Below are 11,992 nucleotides of genomic sequence, written 5' to 3' on the forward strand. Positions count from 1 at the left end.
ATCATTGATTTTAATCATCTAGCTCATTTGATAACATTTTGTATAATTTGAAGTTAGGCTTAACCATTACATTAATATCGACTTGACCAAACACCACTTTATCTATAGATCTCATGAGACGAACTGTTTTAGAACCAAATTTTCATTAGCAATGTAAACATTAACAAGAAAACATAGTGGAAATTAGACCAACTGGGCATAAGAATAAATTAGAATTAGACTAAAGTGGGTATCAGACGAAATGTAGAGTAGACCAAACAACATTAGACAAAAGAGAAACTAGACCAAATGGGTTAGTCCATGTGGTATAAGACTACATGAGAAGTAGACCAACTGGTTGTAGATCAAATGGGGTTAATCCACATGGTATTGGACTACCTGGTCCATGAAAACTAGACCAACTGGTTGTAGACCAAATGGGGTTAGCCCATGTCATATTAGACTACAGGAGAAGTAGACAAAATGGGGTTAGTCCATGTTGTATTACACTACATGAGAAGTAGTCCAACTAGTTATAGACCAGTTTTTGACTTACCCCTGAAGATTTGCTTTTACTGACTGATGGATGTACAAGAGGTTCATCACCTAGAAGGTGCTTCTGGGATGTCACCTATTAAAAGAAAAGAAAGACAATGGAAAGATTGTTATTGAAATGAAGTATGAGCAGAAAGAAAACATATGTATTGACAAGTTTAATGAGGTCTTATTAACTACCGGAGCGTTAAGTTTTTGATACCTCATCAAATTAATATCAAAAGAAGACGTCTCTTGCATTTCTATTACCCGTATCAACTGGAATTAAATTGAATTACTGTGATTAAAAAGTAAAGAGAGAACAGAATGCCTTGTTTAGGTTTTTATTCTTTTGACAAAAAAAAAGAAAAACAATAAAGCTATACCCTTCTTCCCCTTTCTCTCTTCGCTTTTTCTTTTTCTCTTTTGGGGGCGACTGGCTCCACCGCCCCCTGGCTATGTGCCTGGTAAATGGTATAAACCAAAATGTTCATAGGCGATGATTTAGCATGTAAAAAGGTTCACCGGTTGTTCTTAAAGTTGGTCTTAATTTACGAACAGCTCTATGAAACATCTACCATTTTTTTTTACCAAGTATTTTTTTCCAATGAGAGAGCAAACTACTTGTAATAGAAAATACCAGCTAGATACATATACATGTAGTAGGTACTTGCAAAAATGTAACATTTGCAGGGATTTTCCAAGGTAGTCGATATTTCGGCAGTATGAAAGTAAGTTAGGAGAACTTTCACAACCCAGTGAGTACCGTAGTTGGGTGTGGATCCCGTGGTCTGCTCGTGCATTGCCTAGAAATCAGACCATACTGCACATGCCAGTAACTTCAAGAACTTTTCCCCGAAAGGATATGCTTCTGGTCGGTGTGAATGCAACAAAAATTATCAGGCATTTTGATTCCTGAACAAATTCTTTTAATTTAAAGGCATTCTGGTGATCGAGTTGGTCTGAACACACAAACGGAGACCCTTTAAAGGAGCTAAACATTCTCTTTAAAACATGTTATTTCCAACATGTCATGCTGTCAGCATCAGCTGGGGAGCTAAACATTCCACAGAGGCCAATGACCTTGTTTACGTCACAGACATGAATATGATTTATGCCATCCAGCTGAGAGGCAGAGATGGATTGACAAGAAGGCTGGAAGAAATGGATCATGTTCTCACATTCAACTTTTCCCAGTGACCCCTTTTTATGTATATTCAGGGGATTCAGGGGCAGGGGGCACAGGGAAAAAATGGCACCTTTTTCGAAAAGGGCACTATCAAAAAAGAAAAAATGACTTATCTATAGTGGTGTAATGAGCAAAATTTTTTGAGGGGGCTAGATGTGTCATATCACATAGAATTTATATAAGAAGCTGCGAGTGAAGCAAGCGAGCAACAATTTTGACATAATATTCAGAAAGTAATATCATTTCATCCTTTCTTTCCTTTTCTCTTGAATGCGACATATATATTTTTAGGGGGTGCAAAAGCCCCCCCATCTGTATGCTACTGCTTATCTACCGCACTCACATGACTCATAAAACTTTATAGGGCACATAGGATTATTCTTGAAAGTTTTTTCCTTCAAAAGTAGTAATATATAAAAATGAGAACACTTATTGTTTTCTTGTTTCAGAGGGGCACTTGTTGACAAATAAAACAGGTCCATCTCAGGTGAAAGGGGCACAGAACATGTTCGTAGGGGCACTTTCCTTAGGCAAAATGGGGAGCTGATACGAGAAAGGGCATCTATCTTGGGTAAAAAGGAGCACTGAGATGAGAAATTGCATGTGCTAACACATAAAACGGGTCCTTCTCAGGAGAAAGGGGCACAGAAAACATTCGAGAGGGGGCATTTTTGGTAAATATTGGCACTTACGCTTTAAAAGGGCAGTTGGTAACGCCTAAAACAGGTCCTCCTCAGGTGAAAAGGGCACTATAAAAACCCTATGGTACTTTCTTGAACTGGTTTCCCTTAAAGTGATGGTCTGGGCTGAAAATATTTATATCTAAATAAATAGAGTAAAATTCACAAAGCAAAGTGCTGAAAATTTCATCAAAATCAGATAACAAATAACAAAGTTATTGAATTTTAAAGTTTGCCAACATTTTGTGAAAACAGTTATATGCACATCGTAATGAATACTCATTAGCTGGACTGATGTCATATCCCCACTTTCCTTTTTCTTATGATATTACATGAAATCATAATTGTTTCATTTTTTTCATTCATGAAAATGATGTGTCTCCATTATGATGAAATAAATTGCAGCAATAAATAACTAATGCACTTTAATCAGTTGTCAGTCCAATTGTTTTAGTTCTTGGTAGAAATTTTCTTAATAAACCTAATTTCATATAATAAAATACAAAAGAACAAGTGGGGATATGACATCATCAGCCCACCTAATGAATATTCATGAAGATATGCCTAGAACTGTTTCATCAGAATAATGCAAATCTTAAAAATTAAATAACTTTGTCATCCGATTTTGATGAAATTTTCAGCATTTTGTTCTGTGAATTATATTTATTTTGATATAAATATCTCCAGCCTTGACCATCCCTTTAAACCAGTTTTGGAAACCAGTTTAAGCATGCTTCTTAGCATTCTCATCACCATCTTCTGAACTGGTTCCCAGGATCACTTCATGAAAGTGGTCTTGTTGCTAAAGTTCTGGTGGGGGGGGGGGGGGGGGGGAGGGGCACAAGTTTTGTATAATCATAATCCTACACAGTTACAGTAAACATGGAAAAATTCATTTAAAAATATTTCTTTCCAGAAGTTAACATAATAATAATAAACACCTCCAATTCTAATGTTATTTAACTGATTTTGCTATGACATTTACTGCAACTCACGTAGGATTATGTCTTTGTGGACATCTGGGACCCCTCATACAAAGAGTTCTGATTGATACGATCCCGGGGGGGGGGGGGGGGGGCACTTACATTGACGAGTGGATACCATGCGCGACCAAAAAACATGTAAACAGGATGTCTTTTTCAAGACATGTGTCAAAAACAATAAAATAATGAAAAAATTGTATCTATTTCGCTAGGAAAGTTACGTGTTTAGGGTCAAATTTGCGGGGATGATAAAACAAAATTAAAATGTTTTAAAAAGGATGTCCTTTTTGCCACAGCACTACGTGTTTAGAGTCCAATTTGCACGAGATGTGGAAGGTGGAGTCGTACTAAACCAAATTATGTGTATTAAAAGGTAAAACCAACGACTGAAGGACCCGTGACAAAATACGGCTGTACTTGTTTAGGGGTCCATTTCAGGGAATACTTGCCAAGAGTATCGTTTTGTTTCCAATACTTGTTAAGGGTAGTGTTTCACATGCCAATTCGTGTTAAGGGGTGCATTTTCAGAATATGGAAAATACGTGTTTAGGGTGCTTTTCGAGACCCCATGGTTGCGCATGGTATCCACTTGTCAATGGAAGTGGCCCCCCGAGATACGATCAAACTCAAGTACATGTATATGGAAATCCATCCATGTCATAATTTTTTCTTAAGGAACTTTGCACAATGTCCTTTAAAAACAAAGAGAAGCATACCAAATTAGCAAGACAACAGTGACTGTATGAATACACATGATACATGTCTAGAAAATATTTTGAAGAAACATGTATTTTAGGGTGTGTTTATGCTTCCATGGCGAGGACAGAATCAGCAATTTCAAACGTCGATTCAAAACGCCGATCGTAAACGTGGTTCTGGGAGTGCTGTTTATGCTTAACTTTTTAGAGCAAATCATGATCTCCAGCTGGCTTCGCATCGTAAAGCGAGGTCAAATTGGGCGCGCCTTTTTTTCGAAAGTTTTTTTTCCGATTGTTGTTATTACGTAGAGATTACATGGAGCAATACGACTGTATTTGCACGCGGATTTTCATCTCACCGGAAACATGTACCAAATGACGTCATTTAAACACGTTTACGATCGTGGTTCTGTTTATACTTCCCCACAAAGCCTGATTCTGGTCAAACAACGTTTACAAACGCACCTTTTTGTGAGTTTACGATCGGCGTTTTGAAACAGCGTTTAAATGAAAGTAAGCATGGACGCAACCGTGTTTTGGACTAATCACGTTTAGAAACGCTGATTCTGGCCTGAAAAGTGGAAGCATAAACACGGCCTTAGATGTTGACGTTGCTGGCATCCCATGGTTGTGATTGATTGGATCAATCATAACTCTTTGTACTCTTTGAATTACTGAATTAAAAAAAGAGTGTGGCAAAGAACATCCATAATCATACTAAGAAACAGTTTAACCATAAAGATAAAGCCTACTGTAATTCATTATTTTGCAGAAAATAATAATAACTAAGATTGCTGTACCACACATACTGTCTTGGATCCTCAAATTTAGACAATGAGAATAAGAAAAAAAATGACAGTTGGTACATGTAGATTACTTAAACAAAGCGAAACAAGGATGTTTCATTTTGTCTTGCAGAAAACAATAAGACTAAGAATACTTTTATGACCTTAATATAAAGACCATGAAAGAGCAAATTTTGAAAATAATGATGTTTATGACCCTGATACAATCAGAAAGAGCAATATTATAGTTGATAGATTATTTAATCATAGAGGAACAATGATCTTGCATACTTTCTTGTCTTGCAGAGGACAATTGTACTCCAGATAAAGGTCAAGAAACACATTTGAAAGTGAGCTCAAGCACCAATTCATCAGTTAGTTTTGACATCATCTGACAACAGTTCCACACAATGGGATGTGCGCCACATGTTGAAAGGGGATGAAATGACAATGAGCCATTCTTTAAACTGTGCAAGGTCAGTATTCATGTACTTTGATGTGTTAAAATTGAGAACTTTTAGCACACTTGAAGTTGTAAAAATATTGACAAAAAAATTGAGCTAATGATGGTGATGATGATAATGATAATGGTGGTGATGATGATTAATATGATCATGGGGATGATGATGATGAAAATTATGATGATGATGGATGATGAGGATAGATATTAAAAATGATGATATGATGAAAATTATCTGATGATAAAGATGAAAAGAACAAAAAAAAGAGAAACATACATTTTTCTCAAATCTATCCATGTGTTCTAAGAAAATGAGCCAATGAACTTCATATTTTTTTTAATTTCACAATTTTATGATATATTAACTCAAATATTTATAAAATAGTGTTTTTTTTTTTTTGGGGGGGGGGTGGATTGTCTGACCAAGGGCTTCTTTTTTCTACTTCTGATCAAGTGTTCCTACTGCACCAAGCAGCAATCTAGGCCTGAAATCTAGAGAGTCTGCATGTGTTTGCAATATGAGGACTACATTTGACCTTTTTTGGGGGGTGGGGGTGAATTAACCTTTGCCCCATAATTTTTATGCCTCTTTTTTCACCTCATTAATTTTATTTAACTACACTCATTTATTTCAATTACTTATTATTCATGTTTTTATTGTTATAATTCTTTTTTTTTGTTTGGGGGGGGGGGGCAATCTGTATTTCACTTGTTTACAGTGTACAGTTGTGCTAACAACTTATTTCATTTTTCTTTTTCAACAGTGAGCAACACTTTTTAGTGCCACATTTTCCTAACGATAATATCAAAACTGGGTTTCAGGGAAAGAACATGGAAGCAATGTGTCAGAATTTGATCTGGTTCACACGTCACATGTCAAATTCATTCTCTTATTCAATTATGCACATCGTGGGAATGTTATTTTTCACCATCAGAACGTGTTTCCTTGGAGCACCATATTATTGGCTAGCTTGCCCCGGGAACCCTCTTTTTTAACAACACATGATAATTTCCCTCATTTGTTTTTGCAGAAGAGGTGTCAAAGTGAATTAACTTGTGGAAACCATACTGGGTCCCCGGGGAATGTGACAGACGCTGTGAAGCAGCAGTTGTCATCAAGATTTATTTTTCTTTATGCCTCCTTAGAGAGGTTGTTGATCAAAGTTTGTATTCAGATTGTCTGATCATATCTCAAAAATTTCTTATTAAATTTTTTCAAAGTTAAGTTTGAAGTGCTTTTCTTTTCTTCAGAACAAAATATGATATATTTAATGCTTTGAAATTGAAGTGCCAATGCAAAAAATCTCTTCACACATTTCTCATGAATTCAGTACAATAGTCCTTATTACACCTACTCATACACATAAATATCTTTATGAAAATATAAAGAGGTTTCTTCTGATCAATACTGAATAATTAATACTCAAGAATTTGAAATTGTTTAAGTAACCTCCTCTTCCCCAAATCAATAAGCTTTCTTATCTGATTTTTTAGAAAATTATATGAAACTATCAAAGCAGGAAAGACCATCCAAGAAATTAATTTTATTTAAATGAAATAAAATAAAAAAGTGAACAAGCTTACAGGTCTTTAAAAATTTCATAAAAATCGGATGTAAAATAAGAAAGTTACATTTTTGCTCAATTTCACAAAACAGTTACTTTCTATGCACATTCTGATGCTATGCAAATTAAGAACTGATGACATCACCAAATTACTATTTCTTTTGTATCTTATTCATATTAAATTAAATATTTATATTTTCATTTCTTGTCATTATGAAATAAAGTTTGATTTATGGAATTGTCAATTACATGTATATTGATTTCAAATCTCTATAAAAATCTCATGTAAGAAATACAACAGAAATTGTGAATGAGTGACATCGACCCTGCCATTTCCATATTACCGTGTTTTGATAAATATAAGTGCAATCTTAAAATGTCATTTATGCTATGCTTGCTTGATTTTTCTCTTTATAATTCAAATCAACTTTTTTGTGGGTTGAACTTCCCCTTCAAGCTAATTCCGTGTCTGAATTAATTAAAAAAAATCCCCAAAACATTCTGATAACAAAAGTAAATTAAAATCAAATTCAACAAAACAAAAATCATTCCTAAACTCTCGAGGATGAACATGCCTTGGCCTTCTCCTTCATATCAAACATGATGATAAAAATAAAACATACAAACAGGGCCACATCTTACAAAGAGTTATGATTGATCTGATCAATCTCAAGTATATGGAAATCCATCAATGTCATAATTTTTCTTCAGGAAATTTGCTCAATGTCCTTTTAAAACAAAGAGAAGCATACTGAATTGTCATGAAAACAGTAAATGTTTAGATATATGTACATATAATTTCTAGAAAATATTTTGAACAAACATGTTCTTTTAGATGTTGACATTGCTGGCTTTCCATAGTTGCGATTGATCGGATCAATCATAACTCTTTGTAAGACAGGGCCCAGGTATATTAGGAAACCAGTAACAAAGGCACGCAGAAGAATTTCCATTATCAGACACTAGATGGCAGCATTTCACTTCAAAAGTATTCACTCATTTCTCAGTATTGATGAAGATTGGCTTTTATGGCTAGCACTTCTGAGTGAATGGTTTTTATTCTTTTTATAATTCATTATAATTTTGTTCATTTAAAAAGAAGTATAGCAGAAAATTGAGCTGATCCGACTTAATTTTCAATTCAAACTCACTGGGAAGCTCATGATACTAAAAAAATAAGAGAAAATATAAATTTTTTTGTTTAAAGCAACTTTGAAAATCAAATCCGATCAGAGGAGCTGTTTCAATCTATGACACAAGATGGCAGTATTCAACATATGAAATAAACGGAATTGACTTCCACACAAACAAGATTCCATATCATGGAGAGTGTAAGCAATAAATGTAGAATATCCACTTAATTAAAATCATAACAATACAAAATTACAAAAAAATCATAACAAACATGAACATATACCAGCATTTCACACAAAGTCTATTAGAATTATATTAAGGGCTATGCTTTGTGATGTCGTACATGTATACGTGCAGCTGCCCCATGTTTTATGTAATGTACATGCAAAATGCATGAATTCCGAGTTTTTAATTGTTATTTGTTTCTTTCAGGAGCAATAAAAAAATCTTCCATTTTTTCAGAAAAAGACATTTTATTGATTTTTTAAGAATTTACGTTGCGTGGAAAGCTGCTCGCATATGACGTCACAAATCAAAACTCAAACTTAAAGGACAAGTCCACCCCAACAAAACTTGATTTGAATAAAAAGAGAAAAATTCAACAAGCATAACACTGAAAATTTCATCAAAATCGGATGTAAAATAAGAAAGTTATGGCATTTTAAAGTTTCGCTTATTATCAACAAAATAGTTATATGAACGAGCCAGTTACATCCAAATGAGAGAGTTGATGACATCACTCACTCACTTTTTCTTTTGTATTTTATTATATGAAATAGGAAATATTTTTATTTTCTCGTCCTTGTCATGTGAAATGAAGTTTATTGCTCCCTGTACACGTGGAATTCCATTATTTTAACATTTTGTGCTTCAAGCAATGAGGTCCTAATCATCAAATTCCTTAAAAATTGAAATATTGTATAATAATAATATATAGACGAGTCAATATACGACCAAAAATACCCTTACCCGGAAAAAATTGCAACAAATGATTTTTCAACGTTTTTTTGTACTATTTGACCTCAGGAATAACATACTAAAAATTTACCGAAATCCGCATCTGGAAAGTTGGCATCCAAGATGGCCGTCATTCACTTAAAATGAATACAACTGACTCATTAGCCACCCTAGAATCATAATTCGGTTCATATTCCATGGTCTAGGGGTTAAAAACAATCGTTGAAACAGGCGAGAGTGAATTATAAGCCCTCCAGTGTACCTGGCAAATCCAAGATGGCGCCCAAAATGGCTGACGTTGGCTGGAAATCCACAATTCATCTAATTGGCTTTAATTTGGTTTTCATACGATGGTTCTAAGGGTAAAGTATAGTACATTGGAACAAGTAACAAGGACAGCCAGTGGTCTGGTGTGTCCAAAATCCAAGATGGCTTCCAAAAATGGAGTTTTAAATGGCTGTTGACAATCAAAATGGACATAGTTCATTTCATATCCGCCTGGGACATAATGGTTTTTGTGTCTATACCATGGTTAAATGGGTCAAATAATACATTGGGGCAAGTTACAAGGACATTCAGTGATCTGATATGTCAAAGCTAACAATACAATCTATGACTTTGGCTGTAATTACAGCCATTTCTAGGGTAAGAATACAATCCATGACTTTGGCTGTAATTACAGCCATTTCTAGGCTAAGAATACAATCCATGACTTTGGCTGTAATTACAGCCATTTCTAGGCTAAGAATACAATCTATGACTTTTGATGTAATTACAGCCATTTCTAGGGTAAGAATACAATCTATAACTTTGGCTGTAATTACAGCCATTTCTAGGCTAAGAATACAATCTATGACTTTGGCTGTAATTACAGCCATTTCTAGACTAAGAATACAATCTATGACTTTGGCTGTAATTACATCCATTTCTAGACTAAGAATACAATCTATGACTTTGGCTGTAATTACAGCCATTTCTAAGCTAAGAATACAATCTATGACTTTTGATGTAATTACAACCATATCTAGATTAAGAATACAATCTATAACTTTGGCTGTAATTACAGTCATTTCTAGGCTAAGAATACAATCTATGACTTTGGCTGTAATTACATCCATTTCTAGGCTAAGAATACAATCTATGACTTTGGCTATAATTACAGCCATTTCTACTAAGAATACAATCCTTGACTTTGGCTGTAATTAAAGCCATTTCTAGCCTAAGAATACTTATCGCTGATTTGTTATCATACATACATACATTTTGTGTGTGGCAGCTGTATTAGAAATTTTAATTTGCTTTTTTTTTCATTTGCTTTTGCCCCCTATTCTCTGTTCTGGCGTGACGTCACATGCCCTAGATACGCCATGGAGACTGCTTTGTTGTTGAAAAGAAAGGAGTGGGTGAAACAGTGCATTATGGTCCCACGCAGTGTTCTCTCGGTTCTTGTTCACTCACATGTAATTTGTACACATCATGACATTTGTTCTTGTTCTTAATCAAATTCTTTGTCATTGAAGGTGGAAAATAAGACAGCTGCATTCAGATTGAATTGTAATAATAATAGTCAGTTCTTAAATAGCGCATAATACCTTATGAATAACGTCTCTATGCGCTTCCAAAGGACTTGGATATAGCTTTAGCTAGGCTACCTAGGCACTCCAGCATTCAAGGAATTTTGTAGCACAGTATTTGGTTACCTATTTACTTGTGGATATCTCGCTATGGTATATAATTATGCAGAGAAATTGGATCATGTTAGATAGATAAATGGTTTAACTGATAAAAATCATACATCATGGCGGCCAAGCAGAATTGTGATGCATTTACATATAAATTAAAATGAATCAATACATTAAAATGAAACATATAGCATTGACATGAATAATAGTTTAACCCTATATAGCCCGGGGGGGGGCCTAAAAGGCCCCCCTCGACATTTTTCGCGATAATTTCTAAATGCAAAAAAATAATACGCTGAAATTTCATGACTTTTTTCTTTCACATCTCCCGCACATTTTGAGACCCTGTTTGCGAAAATCGGGGGTACACTTGCGGAGATATAGCACATATTCGTAACCAATGTCACCGAAAATGGCAATTTCCATTGACTTTTGTGTGTACAATGTATGGGTTTTACAAGAAGTGTTGTCAGATGAATGTTTTTTTCTGTTTTTCCTCACATAACTTTCTTTTGGGCTATCACCAACTATTCTAGATTTAAAAAAACAATAAAAAGTAGAGATTTCAAAACAAAGAAATACATAAGAATTTGGAAACACGGAAGGAAACAAGAATATTATCGAGAAAAATTAGCATATGCGCATAATTAATTACTATTATAATCTAATAATTATACAATTTCAATACAGTTGAGTGAGCTGTCTTTTAGATTACATGACTGGCTACTAACATGCTTGATTCCATTGCATTTTCTCAAAAAATGGGGGGAAAACTACAAAAAAAATGAAAATTCCTTGAAAAAATTTGAATATTTGCATAATTAATTAGATAAATAAAAAATGATAATAAATATCACAAATTTGACAACGCATTCTTGTAAAATACATAATGAGACACCCACACACCAAATTTGGTCGCAATCGGTCGATAAACGGCCGAGATCTGAGGGGGGGGGGGCCTAATAGGCCCCCCGGGCTATGCAATTTCAAAATAGCCTGGGCTATATAAGAAACACTGAAAACAGTAAAAATCAGGTAAAATAAGATCAAATTTGTCTGCACTAAAAACATTTGGTCTCAGCGCCGTTTTTGTTGCTCATGAAAGGTACAACAGAAAGCTCGCTAGTGTGGGATTAAAATGTTGTCCTTACAAGTTTCATGCTGGCCAAAATATCAATTTGTGCAACAGAAAAAATAAAAATTTATAGTAAATGATATAAAAATAAACCTGATATGAAGTATTCTGAGCAAACATACGTATATTTCAATGATGGCTCCCAGTGTTTTTTGGTTTGGGAATCTTTCCTCCCCTCCCATTCAATTGCATTCACCCATTCTTCCTACCT

The 11,992-nt window shown here is 34.6% G+C and overlaps 1 protein-coding gene across 2 annotated transcripts in view; it reads right to left on the reverse strand.

The window, feature by feature from the left end:
* Nucleotides 1-11,992, reverse strand: part of LOC121423890 (translation initiation factor eIF-2B subunit gamma-like) — a 43,067-nt gene that overhangs the window by 14,306 nt on the left and 16,769 nt on the right. For both annotated transcript variants that reach the window (XM_041619420.1, XM_041619419.1), the window contains exon 9: nucleotides 536-610. In XM_041619420.1, coding sequence (XP_041475354.1) covers nucleotides 536-610 — 75 coding nt within the window. The remainder of the gene's footprint in view (nucleotides 1-535; nucleotides 611-11,992) is intronic.

The sequence above is a fragment of the Lytechinus variegatus genome, chromosome 11 (genome assembly GCF_018143015.1).
Source record: "Lytechinus variegatus isolate NC3 chromosome 11, Lvar_3.0, whole genome shotgun sequence".
NCBI classification, from domain to species: domain Eukaryota; kingdom Metazoa; phylum Echinodermata; class Echinoidea; order Temnopleuroida; family Toxopneustidae; genus Lytechinus; species Lytechinus variegatus.